Raw genomic sequence first — 25,429 nt, forward strand, 5'->3', positions numbered from 1 at the left:
TTGTTCCAATTGGAAAGGATCGTATATTTGCATTACAAAATATTTCTCTCCTTATCCACTTATCATTATCAACGTCATCGTAACATATGTCACGCCTAAAAATGTATTCTTTGTATTAATAATATTTTTTTTTTAAAAATTGATATAGTTAAATAATGATCTTAAATATTGCGCTAAAGCCGCTAATTAACTAAACTATCCAACATATGAACATACCACATACACGAATTTGACCCCAAAATTACCCGACGGGCACGTCACGAATAGATTATGGACCAACAAAGAAAAACTTGAACGTTGAATGTTAAAAGTTGAAACAAACATTCTCACAACTTGAGCAATTGAGTGTGAAACACACTGTAGGAAGACTGAACAGAATAGCTAAATAAACCCATGTCCACAAATTCAAAGAAGAAGAAAAACCGAAATTTATGCACTTCAATGATCTTGGCTAACGCCTAAATTGGGTAATGGCAAGGTCTAGTAATTGTTGCATGTTCCCAAAACGCGTCATTTTGATCTGGGTTTTCTGTATTTTCCTCTTCTTTTGTGCATTCAAGATGATCCTCAAGAATCCCTCACTTCATACTTCTACATCATCATTATCTTCTTCTTCTTCAGGTATAATCTTTATCATCATTATTGATAATTTTATGTATAATATTAATATATGATTATGTGTCAATTTTTTTGATCTGGGGTAGTTTGATTTTGTGATCATCGGCGTTATATATGGAATTGGGAAGATGGGTGTGAGTTTATGGTGATTTTGATTTCTGGGTTTTGCATTTCTTTTGGTGGTATGCAATTGATGATAGTGAGTGGTTATGTTTTGGAAATTTGTGAGATTGTTATGTGAAATTCGATTCATAGGTGATGCTATTATGATTTATGAACTGGGTTTCTGTAATCATGGTGCTAAGGTTGCATTTAACTCAAACTTTTGCCGAGACGGTGAGGCGTGGATGTAACCTTGTTGAATTGCAAGAGTACAATAAACTAGGAAAAAGATTGTTAGTTATATGTAATCATGGTGCTAAGGTTGCATTTAACTCAAACTTTTCTATAATGAGTTGTACTACCTCCGATTTTTATTGGTTGCAACTTTGGGGTAGTATATGTGAGATATTATTTCCAAAGTTACAACTAAAAAAATCGGAGTTAGTAATTGTAATTAGGAAAAAGATTGTTACTTATTAATTAGGAAAGAAATCCAGGTGAACTACCTAGAAATGATGATTTTGAGACAATTATAATGAGATCAAAGAGTACAATAGAACTACACTCACGGAAATAAGTTAGGTAGTTGGATTTTCGTGTTTTCATGAACCTTGCAGGACAGAAAATGGGCAGCCTATAAAGGCTGATGAATTGGTGTGTGATGGTGTTCCTATTTGAACTAACAACCATGTGTAGAGTTTCGGGTACTTGGGGGAGATTCAAGAATTAGTAATTATGTTGCACAATCACAAGGTTATATCATATTTGAGATACACAATGTAATATATCAGTTATATTTGGTATGCTTAATAGAAGAGAAAGTATATGGGTGAACCTTTTTATTTAACACTTCTTTTAAATTAATTCCAAAATTTGTACGGTTTTATATTGCATTTGAGGTGGAAAATTTGGATCCGAAAATGAATGTCATGCCGGTGTCTTTTGAAGCCACGAGCCTAATGGATTGTCTCAATTTACTTAATTTGCCACCTCTATCTTTGAAATCTGCTGAGGTGGCTTTGTTCTCTTCTCCTTTGCTGCTATAAGGTTTTAGTCAAAAAGTTATAAAAATATGGTCTAGTTTTGTCCGGTCTGAAATTTTGTCTAATCTAAATTTTTTTGTCTGATTTGAATCTTGGGTGATTAGTTTAAGGTAAAGCATCTGGTCTGGTCTGTTTTTATCTTCCACACAAGTTCCCGAATTAAGGCGAAGGGAAGTATGCTGTGAGTTACAGCCATCTTTTAGTATACTACAGCAATCTCATCATTTTAGCTCCACTACATAAATTTCCGCTTTTCCCAAAGTTTCCTTCATCTTATAGTTCGTGATGGTATTCATGCCCCAATTGCCCATCTATTCACTGTCTCTCCGTGCTTCTTTAAGGATGCATGTTTTGTACTTGATAAATTCTAGAAATATAATGTTGACTGACTAGATACCATGCGGGGAGTTTTTACAGCTGTAGTGTTTATGACTTGGAGCTTAAGCTAAACATAAGAACCTAATTACCATAAACTAGATATAAATTAGGTAGCAAAATTATGATAAGGAATCAAACACATGCTATCTAGATACACCCCAAAACTACCAAAATTTTATCCACAATAGTAGTCCTTTCTCCTTTGAATCCTTAGAGTAAGGAGCGTTTCTCCTTTGTCATTCTTCCAAGCTCCAACTGTACTCGAAGGATAGATAAGTACTCGGTTGGAACTGTGATGAGACTAGGAGTGGACTAATTTGAACAAGGAGTTGAAGTGGAGCATCAATGCTGTCCTACTAGCATAAATTAGCTGAAGCTGTCCATAGGGACGACATTGATCTAGCTTGTCTCTCCAATTCCCAACTTTTCTTCACTTGGTAATTGGTATAGCTTTGGGGGTTGGGTGAACTGTTTTAGTCACCTTATTGTGTGAGTTCCAATCCCAATTTTATTACGTTAGTCATGTTACAAGGTTGTAAGATGTGCCCATATCCACAAAGGCACGGGCCATACCGCCATAAGTACACAAACATAAATTTTTAGTGCTCATCATTATCTTCACCAGGTCAACTTCTCATTCTAATTTTCAAATTGTGTGTGCACAACTAATCCTCTCTTAGACAAACATTATGAAAAAATTTACACTTTTAAGGACTATAGAGCTGTTTTAATTACTTTCTCATTCATCAATACATACAATTTTGTAGCTTTTTGCACTATACATCTATCTACTAATCTTGACCACATTTTATTATGGATATGTAAAAATAAGTGTCAATAATTTGATTGTTGGTTTAAACTTAATGTATATTTTCAAAATAACACTTTATTCTAAAATTTTTCTTAATACTCCATAGGTGTGTGTGTGTGTGTTTTTTAAACACTTTTCTAAAGCAACCGTTTTTTGTAAGTGACACTATCGAAAATTGGAAAATTTCTACTTATATTTTTAATTATATTTCTCTCCTCTTCGGTCTCTACATGTTTAATTTTTTCTCTCTCCTCGTGATCCCTACTACGTTCTTTATCATTGTTTCCCCTAATATCTTTTAGTTTTGAATAAGCTTTTTATCCACTATCGTTTTCTCACAATATCTAACTCTCCAACAATAATCATATACATAATATTATAACCAACCTACATAAAGCTCCTATACATATGTTTATGGATCAGAGATGAAAATCCATAGTTCAAAGTCAACAGATATTTCTAGATGTGATGCTTTTATAGGGTCATAGGGATTTTGGGAATGAAGGAGTCCAATCATGGATGGGACATTTGCTATGTATGATTATTTTGAGAGTGGTACTAACACTGATTCTTGTTTATAGGTGTTCCAATTTCAAACATGGAGAAGAGAGCGAGATTATATGAGAAAATGGCAAGGAATTTGGATGAAAATGGGCCAGCTTTCCTTAAAAATGGAGAAACTTCCCAGTCATTGTCAATTTCTGATTTGTTTAGCGTAAAAGATGGTGCTGTAATACCTAATCCCAAGGTGAAATATTTAGGATGTTCTGCCGTTCTTATTAATAGGAAAGGATCTTGAGCTCTTCCTTTCTTGGCATGCATACCATTGACTTGATGCTGTTTGCAGGCAGCTAATCCTCCTGTACGAGCAAACGTTTTGTATTTGAGTACTGATTATTCAATTCCCATATCGTAAGTTAATTTCATTGTGCAGTGTTTTCTTTCTCTTTTCAAACTGTGATGTTCATATTATTTATTCCGGCGTTACCTTTTGCAGAAATGCTGTAAAACTGGTGTTTTCACCTTACTTTGACAAAGGTAACAATTCTGTCATTTGCTGTATTTGACATCTGTTTGTTTGAAACTTTAACAAATCATATCTACTGTCATTGAGTAGTTCAATTATTGAGTAGAACTTAGGCAGCTTTTATTCTGTAAACATAAATTGCCCTTTTCTAATGAATTTCTTAATGTTCATATTGTTTGGTAACTTTGGTTCATACAGGCTTGAACATTCAACCTTTTGCTTTTTTGTCTTACGATGTATACATGACGTAGAGTACACCTGACAGTCTGACTCTTTCTTGTTTGTTTCTATATATTGTTCCATGTTCCTCATTTATGCTTTGAATAGCAATCTGGTTTCAGAATTCAAGCTTGTACCACTTTAGTATGTTCCACGCGTCGCATCATATTCAACCTGTTCCTGCTACTCATGATGAAGTAAGGCTTTATTAATCATTTTTTAAATTCTGTTTATTCTCTGCAGTTGTAACTTGTAGCTTTTCTTGGCAAGTAACATTGTATCTATACATTAGGTTGAAGCCGAAGCAAAGGCAGTTAAAAATGTTGCTGAATCGCTTTGCCCATTGAAAATCGTTCTAGATCGGGTGGTTTTGACTTCAAATGGTGTTCTTCTCGGGTGTTGGCAGGTGCCGTTAATAACTCTTCCGACTTTCTGGAAATACATGGATAATATATGAAATTTGTGCTTCCCTTTATGGTGCTTGTTTAGTGAAGTTTTTGTTGAACCACTTTTTTTCTCAATTTATGGAACTTTGATGCGGAACTAGCAGAAGTTTCTAAATCTTGAAGGGTTGGAAGTGTTTCATTTTAGTTTCAAACACACGCGTTGTAGACCACAAAGCTTGCTAAGAACTTGAGAAACTTTTTGTCCATGAATGGGAAACAATGTCATGAAATTTACTTTTGTGATGAGTAGTGGTTGTTTTTGCTTGAGTAAATGCTTTCATAGTTCTTTTGTAATGAACTGTCTTAAGGGAAGGGTATTATGGGTTGTTTAGTTTGTTAATAGTGATCAAATGTAGTACATGAGAAGGGTAAATAGGCAATGCAGTAAGAGATGCCACCTGTGCACATGAGACGAAAGAAATTAGTCTAGAATCATCCTAGGGAGAGGGAGAATGTAATTATAAAAAGGGAAGAGGGATAATGAGAAAGTTGGCAGAAATTTGTATTGAGGGAAACCTTAGAGAATCATCGCCTAAAGCCATTGTTGGAGAGTTGTGAGCTAAACTCACTATTGGAGATTAATGGCCTTAAGCTATTAACCTATCTTTTGTAATCCTTTCATCATTATCAATCAATCTTAAAGCTTTCATCTTTATTGTTGCATTATTAAATCAGAATATTAAGCCAGAAAATTCGTTCATTACATCTCTTACCATCCAACAGCAATTGTCTGCTGGCAATAGAAATTCAGTACCATGATATTAAACCTAGAATAAGTGTCATGCGATTAGTGCTTCTCTTAATGTTTTGTAAGCCAAAATCTGTTATTGCTGTTATCTTCTGTTATTCAGCTGAATTCTGTGCATGGGCTGCAATTTCCGAGATTGTTCCTTAAATTAAATATATAAGAGTCTTTTGGGAAATGACTAATAAGCGATTTGACAGTTCAGATGATGTTGGAATTGCTTAATTGTCTTAGGACACTCTGATTATAATTGTGACCATATACACAATTAAGACCTTGAATCCCTTTGCGCTTTGCCTGTTTCTCACTCTAGTCTTACTAGTTACTACTAATAAGCTTAGTGATTCTAGCAAACTAAAAACAATTTTAAGAGAAAAGATGATAGATCCGTGGCATTGTGGACCAGCCTCCAATGTATGTAGTCTGTATGAGGCTTTTGATAAATCTTATTCTTAACATCAATAACTCTTTTTTGTATAGGTAACTTCTGGTACTGATCCCACTACTGTACGCGCTAAGCTGAGGACAGCCCTTCCACGTGCACCGGAAAAGCAGCTTGTAAGAGAATTCCAAAACGTTGCATATTTACATATACAGGCAATACAACTATGATAATATTTTCAAATTTTAGGTCTTATTTTTGGCCTTGGATGTATGAAGATGTTTCTAAGCCCCCACAGATTGGCTTTTGGTTCATGAAATTTTCCATTTAAATATGAAAATCCACACAGGCCAATATTTTGCAAGTTTAAAGTACATATTATGGTGTCCATCAGTTCATGGTATGGTAACTGAAAAAAAAAGCTGATAGTGAGGAATAATAGCATCATATATTCATGTGGTCGTCTCCTGTGAATGCCACACGGATGCATGATAATATGAATATGCAATGAACTATATGGCTCTATCAATAACTCTACCTCTCTTATATGGCTACCTTCAATAGTTATCCAATTATGGCTTGATGTTGTTATTCCGGTCATTTTCCATCTTCTTGTTCAATTTTGTCATTTATATGATGGAACTCCAAGTGCTTGCTTCACAATTCATCAACTAAGCATGCATCTTGTCTAACTTGCTGCAGTATGATGATGCTATACTTCATACTTCATTTGCAAGGCTATTGGGTCCTCCAAGAATTCTAGACAAGGTTAGTAACTTAGTATCAAGTGTTGCATGCTCACTTTCTTATTATGGCGATTTTTTTTTTTTCCAATTTAATTTGCTTTACTTTCTGTGAGAATATGCTTCTTCCATCCTGTTTAGCCTGAGTTTGGGGTTTGTTGCCGAAGCTGGTACTTTTCAAGGTTGAGGTGAAAGGAATGAAGGGGTGGGTAGGATGGAAATGTGAGTCTCTTGAACTGTTGTGTTTAATGTGTGTGCATGATGAGATCACCACTTCTTTTCCCCTAATACTTTCCACCAATTTCAGGATTATAGATCCTTATTTGGTACCTGCTGTGCACCCACCCACAAGCTAAGGAGAGTAACCGTTGTATTCAAGTTACTTGGGTCAACCTTTTGAACTGGGTTTATTAGTGGGTAGCCAATTAAGGGAAAATCTATGTATTCTGCTTCTAGCCTTCTAGTACATTAGTAGCCTGTAGTTTTGAGTTCCAATTGGTTCTAAAATGTAAAAGCAAAATGTGGGTTACAGTGGTCCTCTAGGTTTCCAACATAGCATGCAGACACTTTTTTGAATGAGCAACTGCTGTGGAAAATGCTGAAGAAAAATTACTTAACAATATTTTTTTTTCTTTTTGTTTTTGGTGATGGGATTAGATTGATTAAACTAGATCTAAATGCACATGAAGCTTACTTCACATTTCGAAAAAAAATACACAAGAACTCATATTATATTAGCATTGAATATATTGAAGAATACATATGTATAATAGGTGGACACCAAACACCTCAAGAGTTGGCCTATATAATAGAGATATTATTCCACATGATAAGTGATACTCCATATCTTCTAACTTGCTAAGGAAGATTTATGAGCAAATATTAAAGTATCTTAATTCTATATTTCTAATCTAGATCATTTTGTAACCATTGTCACTTTCTAAAATAGCGAGGAGCCCAATGACATGGGTTAGGAATCCTTTTTAAGCTTAATCAACCTAATCCATTTACAGAACCTATATGTATTTCTTTACACTTAACCGAAATTTTGATGTGACTATTATAGCGGCCAGATTACAATACTACAATGTGGTCCCTGATTCTTTAAAATTGAGCTCCATGCGATTCTGTGAAAATCTTGGTATTCTGAGCTTACTAGTGGTGTTAGTTATCTGAAGTTGACACACGAGGGATGCCTATACTGTCTAACTAACTTACTTCTGGAGTTACATAATCTGTTTTTTCCTTCATGCTTCAATCAATCAATCAATCAATCAAAGCCTTAATCCCAAAAGTGGGGTCGGCTAACATGAACCAAATTTGATTATTCCGTGTAGTCATCAACATAAATCTTTCTCCTCCATCCCTTACGATCCAAAACTTCATCCTCACGTAAATCCATGCACTTCATATCCTTCCTCACTCCTTCCAACCAAGTCATCTTTGGTCTCCCTCTTCCTCGTTTAATCCCTCCATGGTCCCACTCTTCCACTCTTCGCACCGGTGCACCCTCGGGTCTCCGTCTTACATGTCCAAACCAACGCAGACGATTTTCCCTTAATTTATCTACAATGCCCGCCACACCTACTTTCTTGCGAATAACCTCATTTCTGATTCTATCTCTTAAAGTGTTTCCACACATCCACCTTAACATGCGCATTTCCGTAACCTCCATCTTTTTAATATGCTCTTTCTTAGAAGCCCAACATTCTGTACCATAGAGCAACACTGGTCTTATGGCAGTCCTGTAGAATTTTCCCTTCAACTTTAAGGGAATGCTGCGGTCGCATAGCACTCCCGTGGCCGCTCTCCATTTAAGCCACCCTGACTTAATCCTGTGGGTCACGTCTTGATCAATGTCACCATTCTTCTGGATGATCGACCCTAGGTACTTAAAACATTCACTCATGGTCAAATCCTTTCCATCCAAACTCACCACTTCATTGCTTGTCCCCCTCTGAGTGCCAAAACGACATACCAAATATTCAGTCTTACTCCGACTTAGCTTAAACCCTCTAGATTCCAACCTTTGCCTCCATTGCTCCAACTTGACATTAACCCCATCCTTAGTCTCATCCACCAAAACGATATCATCTGCGAACAGCATACACCATGGAACCTCATCTTGAATTGGTCTAGTTAATTCGTCTAGAACCGTTGCAAAAAGAAAAGGGCTTAATGCAGACCCTTGATGCAATCCGATTGTAATAGGGAAATCTTTTGTCAACCCTCCGCATGTCCTCACATTTGTTGACACATCCCGATACATATCCTTAACTAGGTCTACATACCTTCGTGGGATACCTTTCTTCAACATTGCCCACCAAAGTATCTCTCTTGGCACCTTGTCATATGCCTTCTCTAAATCAATAAAGACCATATGAAGATCTTTCTTCTTTACCCTATAAAACTCCATCATTTGTCTTATCAAATGGATTGCCTCCATAGTAGATCTCCCAGGCATAAAACCAAATTGGTTATCTGAAATGCTTGTGCATGCCCTCAACCTTTGTTCAATCACCCTTTCCCACAACTTCATAGTATGGCTCATAAGCTTAATTCCTCGATAGTTAGAACAATCTTGAGCGTCTCCTTTGTTTTTATAAACCGGGACCAAGGTGCTCTTCCTCCAATCTTGTGGGATCCTTGTAGCCGTCCATATCTTGTTGAAAAGGTTTGTTAACCAATCAATACCAATCTTACCCAAACACCTCCACACCTCTATCGGTACCCCATCAGGGCCAACCGCCTTCTTAGGTTTCATCTTCCTCAGTGCAATCTCCACCTCTACTCTCCTAATCCTTCGCACATACTCCATGTTGATTTCTTCATCACTCATAGAGGTATCTCCTATCACAACTCCATTACTTCCATTAAATAATTCATCGAAGTACCCCTTCCACCTGTCCTTGATGCCCTCCTCTTGCACTAGGACCATTTGGTTCTTATCTTTGACACACTTCACCATGCCAATATCCTTCCTTGCCTCTTGTCTTCTCTTTGCCATCTTATAAATGATCCTTTCTCCCTCCTTGGAATCAAGCTTTTCATAAACCTCCTGATATGCCTTTTCTTTTGCTTGGCGAACAGCTGCCTTTGCCTTACTCTTAGCCTCCTTATACGCTGCAAAGGTTTCATCACTCCTACATTTTCCTAAGGCTTGATAGCATTCCCTTTTTTGCTTAATTACTGCTTTCACCTCTTCATTCCACCACGAAGTATCTCTCTGTACCGAAGTTCTTCCCCTTACTTCCCCTAAGACCTCTTTGGCCACTCTTAGGAAACAGTTCTTCATTCGTAACCAGGTCATGTCCGGATCCACCTCTCCATCCCAATCCGCTTCTTCAATTACCTTTTCTGTAAAAACCTTAGCTTTTGCATCCCTTAGGGTCCACCATCTTATCCTTGGTTCTTCTTGTCTAACTTTTTTCTTCGCCTTCTCTTTCAGACGAATAGTCATTACCAATAGCCGGTGTTGGGTGACCACACTCTCCCCTGGGATAACCTTACAGTTTATGCAACTTTGTCTATCTATGCTCCTTGTGAGCAGGAAGTCTATTTGAGTTGCATTTGCTCCATTCCGAAAAGTTATCAAGTGTGAATCCCTCTTCTTAAACCAAGTATTAGCCAAAATTAAATCATATGATTGGGCAAAATCCATAATAGCTTCACCACCGGCGTCCCTCTGCCCATACCCAAAGCCTCCATGGACACTCTCATAGCCATCTCGGCTCGCCCCAACGTGCCCATTTAGATCCCCTCCAATATATAACTTCTCTGAGTGGTGGACACCCTGCACCACCTCGTCTAGGTCCTCCCAAAATTGTCGTTTCTCTTCTGCATCTAAACCCACTTGGGGAGCATAAGCACTGATAACATTCACAATCTCCTTGCCACATAGCAACTTCAGCCTTATCAACCTATCGTTCTTCCGATAGACCTCGATCACCTCTTTTGCCAACCTCTCATCGAGAACCACACCAACTCCGTTCCTGGCTCCACCATTCCTTGTTCTGTGGCTCGTTTCTTGCCCAACATACCATACCTTATACCCCAAAACCAAGCCTCGAGCTCCTTCTCCTGTCCATCTTGTCTCTTGGAGGCACATGATAGCAACTTCAGCCTTATCAACCTATCGTTTTTCCTTCATGCTTGATAAAGTTAAATATTCAAGTTCTTAAATCTAAGAAGCACAAGCACTCCTATCATAGATCCAAGAAAAAAATACCCAAGCGCAGAATCAGTTCTTATAAATGCAGGCCTTAGTTTCCTGAGAAAAGCGAGTCATGATATGAATTCAGTCTGTGGTGAGGAGTTCATCCTCATTAAAAAAAATTTGGTTAGCAAGCTTGCATAGGATGCAAACAGGGGAAACAGCCACCCTTTAATAGTTTAATGCATCGGGTATAGGGGACAGGGACATTAGTAGTTGTCATTATACTTCAGCCATGCTTTGTTTGGATATAGTAAATAAGGAAAGTCAGGAGAGGGAAAGAAGGGGGAAGGGGGAGGGAAGGTAAAGTTGAGTGCAATTTTCCTTCCAAATCTCTCCAATTTTGGATGGATACTGCTTATTAAAGAGAAAGGGAAAATGGATCCCTCCCTTTCCTTCCCCTTCCTTCTCCCTATCCTTTACCCAAGTAAGAGAAATTGCGCACCTCCCTTTCTCTTCCCTTCTTTTCTTTCTATCCAAACAAAGTGTTAGAGCTAGCTTGAGCAAAGCAAATGGAAACCAGCTAGAGGAAGGATTCAGTTAGTGGAAAATTGCTGAGTTCTCCTTACTTCTGTTTAGTTTCAGTTTGTATTTGGGAGAGAATCAAGCTTCTACAAACCTTGAATATTCTCTTAATATGTATTTTCTGTAATTTTCAGCCTTAATTGCACATGTTTATCTTCCTCTTCAATTTTTCTGCTCAAATTGCAGTTCATAAACACCCATATATGTTTATGGCACAATGTACTGATAGATTCTCATGATTTTACATATTCATATTGGTCTTTCTGTGCATTTATTCCTTCATTTAATATTCCTTTTCTTGCCTTTTCTGAGTATTGTTTAAATGTCATGTGCAGGAGGCAGGTAAAACTTCAGACAACATTCAATTGCTTCATAGGCTGGTGGCTCACCTCAACAATCAAATTAGTGGGTTTCAGGTAAGTGATTGTACGTCTTATTGTTCGGAATTTCTATGCATCTCTGTAGATCTGTAGCTAGTCTGTTAAAATTCAAAACCGAAGGCAAAATTCACTAGAACTCACTTCAATCCAGAATGATATTGACCAATAACATAAGCGAGGGTAGTAATCATCTACGACTGAAAGTTGACTTGGTCAGCCAGAGATCTGAATTTTGTTTAGTGCCACAGGATTGTCTTTGTAAGGTGCTTCCCACAAAAAATGATATTCTGTTATGAAAACCTTTCGAAACCTATCAGGCGGGACATTTGATTTTTCAATGAGATCGGTTTTAAAAGTTCTAAGAATCAGATTTGTTGTGGAAGCAATTTGAACTCAGTTTACCTGAAGTTACAAGGCCTTCGTATAAATTTCAAAATTTATCAAATTGACCTAGCATCACATAATACTTTTGTGCTTGATTGTTCATGCTTTGTACGCTTCAATTGAGAAATTCAATTTAAGCATTTTTTTTTTTGTCGAAAAATGGGGCTTGGTCAAATTTTTTGATAGAAAAATATTATATTAGACTAAGAAACGTATCCAAATTATTTCAAATTAGTTATGGAACAGGAATGTCCTAACCCCCTGCGTACTATCGTCCTTTTCTAGGTTTGAAGTGTGAATATTTGTATATAAACTAACTCTATTTAGCTTCGTGAAGGAACTTGTGTGGTGTCAATAGACAAATTATTAATCCCATTGTTTTCATCTGACAATCTGACATACATCAAATTTCGACCTGCTTATATCTATTTTCTTTTACTTGTGAATCATTGTAGGCTGTCGTTTCTGAACTGTGGTATGTAGAGGAACTCGATGTGCTTGCTCTTGGATTGGATGGAAGAATGAAGGTTCGACGATTTCATCTCGGCTGCTCTAACACCTGAGAGTATCGAATTTAAACACAGCCATATGACTAGTGATTACCAATTTTTTCTTGGGCAATATCTGGGAAGCCCTCTTCAGAAGATACTGCAGGTTGTTAATAGATACTACGGGATATACATAGCATATTGAGTGGCATTTGGAATTGATCAGATCCTACTGTATATTTGTAAAACCCGTGAAGTCCCTGATTGATACAGAGCTATTCTGTGAGTTCGACTTTCTATCCCATAAATCCTCTAATGGTAGTAGTACACTTGTACTGTATAGGTCTGTGTCATTTTGTCATACTGATGCTCGAGAACAGAAATGAGCGTTCTTTCCTGCTGTTTTAGGAGCGTAATTTTGTTGCTAGTGAACACGAATGTACAAAAGGACATGAGTTTTAGAAATGAATGCTGATTTGAACATTCGAAACACATCAATATTGTATTAGCTTTATAATATAATTCTCAGCATTTTATGGTGTATTTGGTACGTCAAAATCATAGTGCCCATCTCATGGCATGCTAAGAAAGTAGCTGGACTATACATTCTTTTGTGGATCTCATTATGTTTTTGGTTTCTGCAAATGTAAGCCTTGTATCCAATTGTATCATTAGCTTTAGAAGGCCTGAATCCAATAATTGCTGGCTTGGATGCTTGAAAATACAAAGTGTAAATTTGGAAATGTGAGTCTTAACTTTTAACCTTGGCGTAGGATGTATACCCTGATTCCTCGATCTCAAATTTACTAATTGCTCCTTTGTTTTATGATTTTATCTCCAATTTCAATAACGTTGGAGTTCAAACTTCCTTTATTTCATCAATTTCACGTAACAATCATCGATATTACATATCTAATCATCAATTGTAGCAATTATATAAATTTTTGATGTTATGAAAATATAAAATGAAAGCAATCTAACTAGGGTCCACGTAACTATTTTTCGTCGAGTATTAGAGGAAGTCAAAGTACCACCCTTTTTTTTTTTTTTTTATGTAGCAACTTTCACCTAAGTTTGATGGAACAAAAAAGAAAGTTGAAGAAATCACAATGGATGATCTCATCTCTTAATCAACCCTCCACCTGCTAAACTAAACTACTACTACTCTGTACCTGTCACATAAATGATAATTCTAGTATATGCTTCTCTATGACAAACTCATCCCATGTCATCCTCGAAGTTGATGTTGCCACGTATATAAACCTATGTAAGTACTCCTTGTCTGAGAGAAGATTTGGATTGAAAAGAAAGATTATGACTTTCTCATCCTTAGTATTTGGTCTTTAAAATAAAACAATTGCTAAATTTCCTAAACAGAAATATCATAATAATTGCATTATTAAAGTAATTCTTACATTTATCATAGTGCATATAAAGGTAGATGCATTCAAGAATATATTATGTTCATTTGTTGATTACAAAATAAAGTACAATAAATACAATATCAAATTAGCTGAAATATTCAATTAACAATTAAAATGTGTATAAACTCTAAATGCACCTAGATGCAATATTGCAATTTTCATGTACAATTTCTTACAGCCAAGCAAAGCTTGGTCGAATTGGTGGAGAACTCATCTTATGACTTTGAGATTACAAGTTTGAGTCACATTAACCCTGAACAGAACTGAGCTGAAATAAATGGAGTTGGATTGAACTGAACTGATTGAAGCTGAATTGAAATGAAATTAACTGAAATTAAGCTGAAGTGAACATGCTCTAACTACAAAATGCTTAGGAGTAAGGGGATTCTCTTACCTCCCTTTTCTACTCTCAAGCGTTAACTAAACCTAAAAGAGATGAAACTAAAGAAAATAGGACAACATATTAATTCCGTTTGACCTCTCTCTCACACTCTTCCTTCTCTCTTTTCTGTGTTTAGTCTATTTCCTATAAAATAATTTGAATACCAAACAAGCTTATGCCACACAATCAATCACCTACTTTACCATTATTTTCTTTTCCTTTTTTATACTTCTAGAAAAATAATGTCATTTTCACCTTTCATTTAGTTTTCTTTCTTTTTCTTCCCTCAAAGTCTGTGCTTTTCTCTCTCAACTGAAGCCCCCTATCAAGAAATCCTTTACTCTAATCCTAAATTTGCTAGATTTGTAATTTTCTCCGAATAAATTTTTAGCCAAGAAATATGGGAGGAAGTGGGGGTGTTGCTTTTCTCAAAGTTGTGCTTCAGAACTTCGATATTCTTGCTGGGTTTGTCCCTCTTTTTCTTTCCTCCTTTTTTTTTTCCTGTTAAAATTACCATCAAATGCTTGGAATTTGATGGTAATTTTTATGGATTTTGATATTTTTGTGTGATTTGGGAGTGTCAAGCTTATAATTGATCTTAATTTTAAAAAAATTTGGCAACCCAATTGCGCCTTTTTTTGCTATTTTCTGCACTAATTTTTACATTTTACGGCAATTTGATTACTCATTGATTGTAAGATTTAAATTCTAGGCTATTATTATTGCTTGATTTCATTTAATTTGTTCACTTGTGTGAATTTTGAGTGGAGCATATAATTGATTTAAATTGTATAAATTTTTAGCAGCATAATTGTTGGTTTTGTTGAAAGATTCCACCTTAACCTCAATATTTTGCTCAGATCATGGGTTTTCTGATTCTCTGTTGTAATTTTTATGGATTTTGATATTTTTGTGTGATTTGGGAGTGTCAAGCTTATAATTGATCTTAATTTTAAAAAAATTTGGCAACCCAATTGCGCCTTTTTTTGGTTAAAACATTACATATTTTCCTCAATTTCTTGTTCAGATTTTTGGGTTTCTGTTTCATTGTTAATCAACTTCACAAGTTCACATTCGATTATGTCACGCATTCCAAAAATGATACATTGTATAATTTTAGTAAATTTTAATGCTTATATGTATAGCAAAACCCTTTTTGATATGAATGTAATTTTTTTTTTAATTAATTTTTTTGGATGTGATTGTATTTTTATCTAAAATAAGGTTTGTTTGTGTTGTTGCAGGCCTGTGGTTAGTCTTGTTTATCCCTTGTAAGTATTTTTGCTTTACTCTTCATTAAGTTATGCTGATTTTGGCTTGGGCGATAGATTTTGAGTGTTTATTTTGATTGCGAATTCTAATAAAATGATGGAAATGGGATTCTTTTCATATAAAGGTTTCTGATCTTTTAGTCTATCCTGAGGGTTAGGCATTCTGATGGGAAAGATTGTTAGCAATGCCACAATAATTCTGATAATGGATTTTGACTATTCATTTTGCCTGGAAAAAAATTATCGGTGTGTGGTACTCCATAGGCTGTACTCAGATATGAGAACTACAATATGACAATTTAATTCAGACCTGGAATTGCTGATGATTTGAGGCTGATTTGCCATATATGTGTTGAGATGGGTACCTAAGTCCTTGTAATTTTAGTGCGAGTCAAAATAGTAGTAGGTTAGTTTAGCTAATTTCTATTCCGTGTGTTTTATTTGTCTATCTACAAAGTAGGAGTCAAAAGTTCTAGTCAGTTATTAACAACTTTAGTTGGTTTACATGGATTTAAGATATAAATTATGATTTTCTGTTAGGTATGCATCAATCAAAGCTATTGAAACCAAGTCTCCTATTGATGATCAGCAATGGCTCACTTATTGGATTCTGTATTCCATGATCACTCTTTTTGAGCTCACCTTTGCAAAGGTTATTGAATGGTAAGTTTCCTTAGCTTTGATCTCTTTGTTTTCAGCTGATATTTTTTGGTTTATTTCGATGCCATACTACGATAAATATCATCTATAGTGGATTAAAGCAAGCTGTCTTGGTAATCAAGTAAGTCTTTGCTCTTTGGTGCTATGTTATCTGGATGTCAGTATCCTGCCCATGGAATGTCAGTTACTGCTAATCGGAGCATGTCTTCTCATATTCACTGTAATTCTAGCATACCCTGAACTGATTTTCTTTGTTAATATCACTCTTCTCAAGTCAAGACCTTTTATGTTCCGTGAAAAGTATGGTCTAAAACATCATTACACTACCTCTATGCTTCTAACTAAGCACAACTATTATTAGAGGTAGGGATTCAGATGTACATTGTCTTTCAACTACAATAATAGAGAGGCTATCTTCCTTACCCTGCCTTCTGTTGGAGTATCAGTTGAGAGGCATTAGGGTAATCTTGATGTTGATGAGGAACTTTGTTAGTATTTTAAAATTCAAAGGAGTACTATTTGCTGCTGACTTGAGTCTTGAGTTTGATATGAGTAGGTCAAACTTTGGCAGGATTTGCTTTTTCGAATTATGTGTATATGGATTTGGGAATAAGATTTTGTTTTCTGAGTTATCTGTAGCATATTTTGGACTGTCAGGTAGCCCATCCACAATCTAAAATTGTTTGGGATTGAGTGGACTGAAAAAAGGTTGGCAAAGGAAATGGTAAATCTTGGAGGCATATTGAGAATCATACAAGTCTTGGAATATCAACCAATACATGGTCTGGTTGTCTAAATCTCCACGTTGCTCCTGTAGATACCCAGCTTGCCTCATTTTGTGAAAGCTCACATTCTTATTTTGCCATTATCTTGCTCTCTTTGGACTACTTTTTTTACTCTCTATCTCTTTAGTCTTTTATATTTCTGAAGACATTCGGAACTTCAGTAGGTGCAGCTGCTTTAACTGCCCATCTACCCCCCATACTGATGCTCTATATTTTTTCAACGAATAACATAGTAAAATATGTTGTCAAAACTACCTACTCAGAAATTTATCTTGATTAGATACCATGTAGATTTTTATTTTGGTTGAAAAACATTCCTGTACCCTAGCAGCTTATTAGCTTATGACATTGGATTACCTAAATAGCTTATGAGAGGCTTGCTACTCTTAATCTACCTGATCAAATTGCTTATATTTAGGACTAAATTCAATGAGAATCAGACAATGGCCAGACGCCCAGACCACACACCTTATCCTGTCTCTTTGAGCAATCAGAACTCACAGGATTCACGAGATGAGTGGATTATATCATGATATCCTGATAATATTTCTTGATTGGGAGTTCTTGATGAAAATATTGCATTCGTATCTACAGGACCCCTATTTGGTCATATGCCAAGTTGATTATGACTTGCTGGCTGGTGATACCTTACTTTAATGGAGCTGCATATGTTTATGAGCATTTTGTAAGACCAACATTTGTCAATGCCCAGAATCGTACTGTCAACATCTGGTATGTCCCAAGGAAGAAGGATGTTTTTAATAAAAAGGATGATATTATAACAGCAGCAGAAAAGTACATACAGGAGAATGGAACAGATGCTTTTCGAGATCTAATTGACAAGGTAAATTCACCATGAAAGAAGTATAATCATCTACTTTTAGATGTTTTACTATCTGCAGTACAATTTTATTACTAGTTGGATAGATTGCTTATTACGGCGCTACTGATGAAATCTAGCACAAAATAGTATCAAACTATCAATTAACTTGTCTTGAGAAGCTCGGTTTCCATTAAGTTACATGGCTTGAGGAATTGAATTGACCTTCTGTGACTGACTTATATATGTTCTGTTTATTGTTTTTGGTAGGCTGATCACAGAAGTACGAAACCAAACACTGATTATGGCATTTTTGAGAATGAACACTACTACTGAGTGCTGCAGTCTGCTGATTTTCCAATAATGTAAACTTTTTTCGACCACAGTTTAGTTTGTGCCATGTGTTACCTTTTTAAGCCGTTTGCCACCTCTGTAATTAGCTTGGTGTCTTTTATTGTGTAATTATGATGGCATTTCATCCTTTTTAGTGATTAATGGTAGTTAATTATTGTACAATACATCCTTGTGTGTCTTAATTTGTCTGGAAATACTCGAGCAGCCTAACAGAGAAAAGAAGAGGGAAAGGGGTGCCTTCTATTTTGTACCTTGTTGCTTATGCATTCTAACACTTTTGCAGCTAAGATGGACTGGTATTGTCTATTCTTTCCAAAAATTCGTCGTCATTGTGACCTTTCACTCTCATTTCTGTCTATACTTTCTTGTGGTACTCCGTCATGCAGATTCAAAGTGGTTGCTAAGGTTATGGCCTAATGTTATTTTGGACACGAAGTGTCAATTAAATTGAGTTTTCAGTTCTCGACTTCTCATAAAATCTCTTGTGAACTTGTCAATTCACAGGACTGAGAGTTTGTTGCTCATAATGTAAGCAGTTTATCAAATTTTTTTTCTAAAATAAAATACACAAAATTTCCTACAAAATAAATTTTGATTCCACAAGCTATAAGTTTATTACAAACAATTTCATACAACTGAAGTTAATATCAGACTTTCGTCAAAGAGGAAAAAAAAAAGGTTAATATCAGACAACTTCAGATTATTTCAGAAAATTTCAGACAATAAGTTTTAAAATTTCAGATAAATTCCAGACAGAATCAGATAGCTGGCCTAAAATTTGAGTAATTTATTGCCTATTTTCATAATATCAAAATTTTATACTCCGTAATAAGTTTTACTAATAGACAATTAAAAATAATTTTGGTCAAAGTTAAACTAGTACAAGAGCTTTTTGACGAGAAACTAAAGTTCAAGTTTCCCTGATAAATTACATAGTTATAATAAAGGATAGATATATCTGGACATGTCTTCAGAACTCTTGCGCCATTTGAATAACCGAGTTATCTTTGTTAATGTTCCACCACCTACAGCACATCAGTCTGCACTCTAATTGTCATCCTTGAGATCAGCTACACAAGAATCATGGGATGCTGACAGAAGTTGCTGAGCTTCAGAAAACGCAGATTCGTTCTCATCGGCAGAGTAAAGGATTTTCTTAATCGCAACAGCCAACTGCAACAGGTGACAACAACAGGAGAAACGTTACAGTTAGCCAATCCGAAAGCAATCTAAAGCATAGATAATTTACATAGAGAGTTCATCAATTTTTAAGGGTGGACAAACTTCTCAAACTTCTTTCTCCCAAGAGTCCCAACACTTTAAACAGCCCTAATAAATAAGCTAGAAATCACTTTAAGATTTGTCAACAAACCACATTTAAAGATCATTTATCACTACTTTTTAATATAACACCCCCAATCTTTTGGACCTAAACTATACGAGAATTTGGCTCAGGAACCTCAATTTCAGACATCTTTTAGTAAAGGTTTAACCATCAGTCAGATTTTGATATGGTTCTAGGAATATATTCCAGGAACATTGATCGACAAAAGACTTAAGAAGGAAAAAAAATTGAAAGCTGGTAACGCTGTAATGTTGGAGAATAACAAGGCTCAATTACTTCATTAATCACTCAACTAAGTCCTAAAACTCGCAATAAATCAAGCAAATTGCTTCATCCCAGATCAGTTCACAAAGAAATTCCGTGCTAGCCATCACTATCTTATTCCATATAAAAGGTCTGAGCCAATAAAATCCTGGAATTTCATCATGAGATAGTTGAGACTGGGACGATCCAAGATTCCAAGGGGAAGGGGAAATCTCATAGCTACTAGTGGAGTCGAAGTTCTTCCAATCCTCGTTAATTGTGACAGAAACATTAAGCAAAGCCTGATACGAGTACTACATCTGCACCCTACTAAGCCCCTTCCTTAAAACTGGCTTAACTTTCTGATCACTGTGTTGAAATTGGAACTTGGAAGCACATACCATTTGACAATATACAAAATAAACAATCAGTCTGAATGACCATGAGAAAATTTGTATTTTTAGCAAATTCTCACCGGCAGAGTATCCACTTCAGAAGCCTGACAAAGCATTTCAATATCCCTCAATTTTCCAAAGTAGAAGTCTCGTTCTTTTTCCAACAGGTCCGCTGAAAGCTTTAGATCAGTAACCTGTGTGAAGAAGTTGATTTTAGCAAAGAAGCCGGAATGTGGCTATATTTAAAGATAGTGACCATTTTTACTCAAATTACAACTACATTGAATACAACTACATCGAAATGAGAAATCAAAAGCATAAAAAGGCCTTCAAGCATGATTGGGAGAAGAGCCCCACACTATTACTTAAGTGACCATTTTTACTCAAATTACAGCAACCAAGCATGCAAACACAGGCATGAGTGGGAGAAGAGCCCCACACTATTACTTTAGTGGCTTTCTCATTAGTATGTTAACCAAAGTATACGTGTGACACTGAACCAATTGTTTTAAATCATCTAAATCACACAATTAACAAGCAGCTAAATAGAACTATCATACAATACACCAGAATCAGCATTATTACAACAGAAAAAGAACTTCCAATTCTATAGAAAGCATTAAATTAAGGAACCTGAGAAAGAGGGGCAAATGAAATGAAAGAAGCAAAGTGCTGCTGCAGTTAAAGAGAAAACTTATACCTCCTGAGTCAAATTCTGAACTTCTTCTGAATAGTCAACCTCACCAGGAGGGGAGGGAGCCTTCCCTTGTTTGAGGCCTATAAGAAAGGACATAGGTAAAACATGCAAGGGATTCAACATGCTGAGTACTCGTAACTATAAGAACAGGAAGAAAGATTTGGTGGTACAAAAAAAAAAGCAAGGTATAGGCTGACCAGCAGTTTTTCTAGGACCAACTCTATCACCAGATCCAGAATTAGGCAAATTGTTTCCCTGCAAAGACTTTGAATTCTTCTGTGTGGTCCTCAAAGGTCGGTTACCACCCTTACATCTTCGCTCTACTGGGTCATAGTTCCTGCATAAAGAACAAATTTGATAAAATAGGGAATATAAATTCATCAGTAAATAAATACAATTGTAGATACTAGATATTTAAAAGCACAACTCATGCAATAAAAAACAGAATAAGATTGCATACTCATTCATCATTCCACCATTGATGGAATCACAATAGCGCTTCAACCACTGCAGAAACTCCAGATTGTCCAAAGTTCGAGCTTTTACAAGCTTATTAACGTCAATATGCTGAAAGTATTAATAAACAAAAGTCATATTAACTACTTGAAAAAATGCTTTTCCATTTATTATGCAACCTAATTTAAAATTTGGTTACAGCTGAAGGCTTTACAGTGTAGGAACTGGGAACAGGAAGTAACAAACCTAAGCTATATGAAACCAACTACTTGGAAAATCTGATGGATACTGACATATGAGATTATCAAGAGTATGAAAATATCCAACAAAACATGTAATCCATCATTCATTTCTATTTCACTAAAAGAGGGGCCATAAACTCCTAAGAAGCCTTTAATAGAATTCCTCATGTCCTCGTATGAAACCCACAATTTGCAGGAAAAACATCAGATTATCATGATAACTCGTTACAAATGCAAATGAGTTATAACATGTCTCTTAATCACCAGAACAGTATAACCATGCATTATTGCATTCTTCTATTTTCATGGCAATTATTTCCAATGAGTTCTTCAGCTTCATACAGCTGAATCATAGTAACTGACTAATTGTGGTCTCACAGTACTTTGAGTGACAATTCATATTTTTCTTGTGCATAGTAATTCAAGGCAACCACAGTGCAATGCAGGTACATATATCGATCTCATTGCTCCAATCAGATTATATTGCATTGTACAAGTTGGGAAAGAGAAATCAAGAACTAGGGGGCATATTGATGAGAAGATAATCATGAAACATCTATAATTACCTTATCAATTTTTAACTTGCTGAAAACATCTTGCAAAATCTTATAATTCTGGATATAATCATATTCTGTCTTGCCATCAAAGTTCACCTACAAACAAAACAACCTCCGTCAACTCCATTGAAGGTATACCAAATGGATTTACAAGCTTTGTAATAAAATCAGACAAAGAAAAAACTTCATACCTTGTGCATGGGAACAACTCCTGGATATATCATGTCCATCATTTGACATTGCACTGCGCCAGATGCAGCCTATTCACCGCATCATAAATACATAAATGTAAAACAAATTATATTAATGGAGATAACAAGAAAAAAGATGCAAACACATTCATCATATACATTATACTCAAAAGAATGAGATAACAACCGGATATTGAAACCTTATATGGCTATGGGAGGAAAAAGACTATGCCAGCAGACAGTATAGCTAGCACTCACATTGTATTCAAATTAACAGAAACATAAATTTCCATAAACAATACTCAGGTGATGTATTCAGCTTTAGTGCTTTTGTTTAAACCAGCAATACTGATGGAATAAAGCAGAGAATCTGATGATCTAAGCACGTAAATCTTCTGTCATTCAACAGTCATGGTCCTAGTTACTCTTCTCCAAAACCCCAACAAAGTTACTAAAAGAAACGAAATAGATCTTACTATCCACCATTCCAATTCACACAGATCTCCACTTCTGCCAACTGAAGAATTCAAACCCATCATTCCACAAAATATCCATCACAAAGAACATGTCTTCAGCAAGTCTAAAGCATAACATTTCCCCATTTGGGGTGGATTTGATAGTTGGCTTTACTATGAGTAAAAAATATTACCAAGTTATAGCCTCTAACACACTATTAAATGACAATTACAGCCTCATTTTCCTTTGTTCCTAAATCTTAAAACTTAAATTTCATGTAACAGTAAAGCACTTTCTAATTAGACTTTTTCTCTTACCAAAAACCATTGTGCAACGTCAATAGGGTCATAAACTCGTAATGTGGATGCCAAACAAGCTTAGTTGGTTAAAGGTTTACATGCATTACCCAATACAAATCGAAACATACCGACATCACTACCTTTAGTACAAAAAAACACAACAAACAAAACATAAAAAAAGGGGTCATAATCATGGGAAGTGGCACTAAACTAGGCACTCCTTAACCAAATATGCAAATTCTTTTTTTTTTTCAGTGTTTTGAAGGTGGAACTCAAAGTCCGGAGATCGAATCCCGTCTACATAATTGTTGGCTTTCTTTACTCCAAAGAAACAATATAAAAAAAGCATTTCTTTACATAGACTAACAATGTACATCCAAAATCTGAAACCACCCAACAGAAATTCCAACACCACATTCCTACATTTACAAAATTCCAGAAGAAAGAACAATTAATAAAAATTTGAATCATATCAAAATTCCAAAATTCTTATAAAATTCAAATTTCAAAACAAAAAAACAAAAAAAAAAAAAAAAAAATTGAAAGGAAGTATAAATGTATATACCTCTTCAATTCTAGAGAGATTAAGTTGAAGGCTGTTATTAATCCATTGCAAAATCTCATTCCTCCCCACAAAATATGCACTGTCCATCATTCCAATATTCGACGCCATACTTTCTCTCTCTTCTCAATTCTTACCAAAATGTGCAACTTTCTGAAAAAACCCAATTGAAATCTGGGTCTTTTAATACAAATTCTAAAACCTCCAACCCAAATTCTGAAAAATAAAAATGGGTTTTAATTGTTGGGTTTATTTAAATCAAAAGAGGAAATTTGAGGAATGGGAATTGAATAGAGGAGACCCCACGCCTTTATTGAAAAGAACGTTAAAGAATTATGGGTAAGCGTTATTAATACAATTAATTAATTTAGGGTTCCGCCATTATTAATTACATTCGAGAAATGATGTGACAATTGGGTTTGTATGTGAAGAGAATGCAAAGAGGGACAAAAGGCTGGCAAACACCCGGTAAAGAATGAAGGATGTTTACAACCCACCCATGAGATGTTCAACTTTTAATTTTATTTTTTTTTTGGTATGGAGAAACTGCTAACGGTCCGTTTGGTAAGTGATTATATGTTGTAACAAATGACAGTAATAAATTGATAATTCAAATGATTTCTTAACATATTAGAATTATCTTATTGGTATGATGTTTATATGATTTTTTTTTTTTCTGAGGAAAATCCTCTCCTATAATGAGTTTGGTGAGAATCAACCTTTAAAAGTCGGAGAACTAATCAACTACTCTAGTCTCCTATCCCATTGATATATGTATAATAATTTATACCCATGTAGTAATATAAATCTAATTTGAACTTTATTAACTAAAGTAGTTGGTATCCCGAATATCCTCTATATTCAAACTCTAATAAGTTACGACTACTGTACTCTAAATACGGAGTACAATACAAACATGTTGGTGGAATGACTGGAATCTATACCTTGATATAATTGCATGCTTGGATCCCAAGACAGGAATTCTTTAGAGGGTTGCTTGTTAAGTGCATCATTACTAGTCATGTGATATTGTGAGAAGCAACAACCCAAGCTTCAGCCTAGCTAAAGTTTATAGACATCACAAGAGCAAAGCAAAAAAATGTTAACAGGCTTTAATCTGACTCATACAGCCTTTGACAGTTATAAAAATATCATTCATAAACTTAACAATTATTCATATTGTATAAAGTAATTCCTCCGTTCTGTTAATATTGCAACAATGAACTTTTTGCACTATTCATCACTCTTGTTTGACCATATAATATGATTTATACGTTAAGCAAAATATAGTCATGTGGGATCTTGTTGGATTCGTCTCATAAAATACTTTCACAATATCAACTTTTTATAATTTTTACCCTTACACAATTATAGATATTTAGCATATAAAATGTGCATAGGGATGCATAATTTCCTCCTTGTTGCAATATTAATAGAACGGAGGAAGCATTAAAGTATAATTATCACTTTATCAGCAATGAATAAGAAAGGAAATTATATATATAATATATAGAAAATGAGAATGTTGCTCCAGATCCGGCACTATGGGATTGTGGAAACTTCCCTTTTAGGTAATTAATAATCATTTAGACAATTAGACAGGTAGGTCAACCACCCCCTTCTTTAAGTTTTACAAGACTTTGACCTCATAATTATGTGTAATAAAGATACTTTTATTAATAAGAAATGTACTGATGTATGTTGATCTTATCTAATGATCCCTGCTTTGAGAGAAATGCTTAGCAATTCTTGCTAACATTAATCATCTTGCTGATAAGTTCATCTC

General features: G+C 35.3%; 3 protein-coding genes across 5 annotated transcripts; 2 read left to right on the forward strand and 1 right to left on the reverse strand.

The window, feature by feature from the left end:
* Nucleotides 1–289: 289 nt before the first annotated feature.
* Nucleotides 290–13,410, forward strand: LOC145588934 (uncharacterized). Of its 3 annotated transcripts, none has more exons than XM_081645526.1 (10): nt 290–621; nt 3,534–3,700; nt 3,800–3,864; nt 3,950–3,990; nt 4,307–4,395; nt 4,491–4,604; nt 5,870–5,934; nt 6,473–6,539; nt 11,588–11,668; nt 12,472–13,410. In XM_081645526.1, exons 1-10 carry the CDS (start codon nt 471–473, stop codon nt 12,577–12,579), a joined length of 948 nt encoding a protein of 315 aa, XP_081501652.1. In that variant the 5' UTR covers nt 290–470; the 3' UTR covers nt 12,580–13,410. The 3 variants fall into 3 exon arrangements, with proteins under 3 accessions (XP_081501652.1, XP_081501649.1, XP_081501646.1); XM_081645523.1 differs by having other exon boundaries at nt 290–616; nt 3,532–3,700; nt 5,870–5,947; nt 6,474–6,539; nt 12,472–13,408; XM_081645520.1 differs by having other exon boundaries at nt 5,870–5,947; nt 6,474–6,539; nt 12,472–13,190.
* A 1,133-nt stretch (nt 13,411–14,543) lies between these two features.
* LOC145588947 (HVA22-like protein a) lies at nt 14,544–18,450 on the forward strand. Its single transcript, XM_081645533.1, has 5 exons — nt 14,544–14,775; nt 15,555–15,581; nt 16,122–16,244; nt 17,621–17,870; nt 18,117–18,450. Exons 1-5 carry the CDS (start codon nt 14,711–14,713, stop codon nt 18,180–18,182), a joined length of 531 nt encoding a protein of 176 aa, XP_081501659.1. The 5' UTR covers nt 14,544–14,710; the 3' UTR covers nt 18,183–18,450.
* A 491-nt stretch (nt 18,451–18,941) lies between these two features.
* LOC145588954 (microtubule-associated protein RP/EB family member 1A-like) lies at nt 18,942–24,108 on the reverse strand. Its single transcript, XM_081645541.1, has 8 exons — nt 23,647–24,108; nt 22,327–22,395; nt 22,145–22,231; nt 21,341–21,447; nt 21,078–21,217; nt 20,884–20,960; nt 20,264–20,377; nt 18,942–19,373 (listed from the first exon to the last, which is right to left on the reverse strand). Exons 1-8 carry the CDS (start codon nt 23,752–23,754, stop codon nt 19,248–19,250), a joined length of 828 nt encoding a protein of 275 aa, XP_081501667.1. The 5' UTR covers nt 23,755–24,108; the 3' UTR covers nt 18,942–19,247.
* Between the last annotated feature and the right edge of the window lie 1,321 nt (nt 24,109–25,429).

The sequence above is a fragment of the Chenopodium album genome, chromosome 2 (assembly GCF_948465745.1).
Source record: "Chenopodium album chromosome 2, dcCheAlbu1.1, whole genome shotgun sequence".
Classification (NCBI taxonomy): domain Eukaryota; kingdom Viridiplantae; phylum Streptophyta; class Magnoliopsida; order Caryophyllales; family Amaranthaceae; genus Chenopodium; species Chenopodium album.

Coding starts and splice junctions, on each gene's coding strand:
- LOC145588934 (XM_081645520.1), top strand. CDS start 471: ATGGCAAGGTCTAGTAATTGTTGCATGTTCCCAAAACGCGTCATTTTG. Junction 4,605..5,869: donor TTCTTCTCGGGTGTTGGCAG/GTGCCGTTAATA, acceptor TTTTTTGTATAG/GTAACTTCTGGTACTGATCC. Junction 11,669..12,471: donor ATCAAATTAGTGGGTTTCAG/GTAAGTGATTGT, acceptor GAATCATTGTAG/GCTGTCGTTTCTGAACTGTG.
- LOC145588947 (XM_081645533.1), top strand. CDS start 14,711: ATGGGAGGAAGTGGGGGTGTTGCTTTTCTCAAAGTTGTGCTTCAGAAC. Junction 15,582..16,121: donor GTTAGTCTTGTTTATCCCTT/GTAAGTATTTTT, acceptor ATTTTCTGTTAG/GTATGCATCAATCAAAGCTA. Junction 17,871..18,116: donor TTCGAGATCTAATTGACAAG/GTAAATTCACCA, acceptor TGTTTTTGGTAG/GCTGATCACAGAAGTACGAA.
- LOC145588954 (XM_081645541.1), bottom strand. CDS start 23,754: ATGGCGTCGAATATTGGAATGATGGACAGTGCATATTTTGTGGGGAGG. Junction 22,396..23,646: donor ATCTCTCTAGAATTGAAGAG/GTATATACATTT, acceptor TGCGGTGAATAG/GCTGCATCTGGCGCAGTGCA. Junction 20,378..20,883: donor TTCAGAATTTGACTCAGGAG/GTATAAGTTTTC, acceptor TTCTTCACACAG/GTTACTGATCTAAAGCTTTC.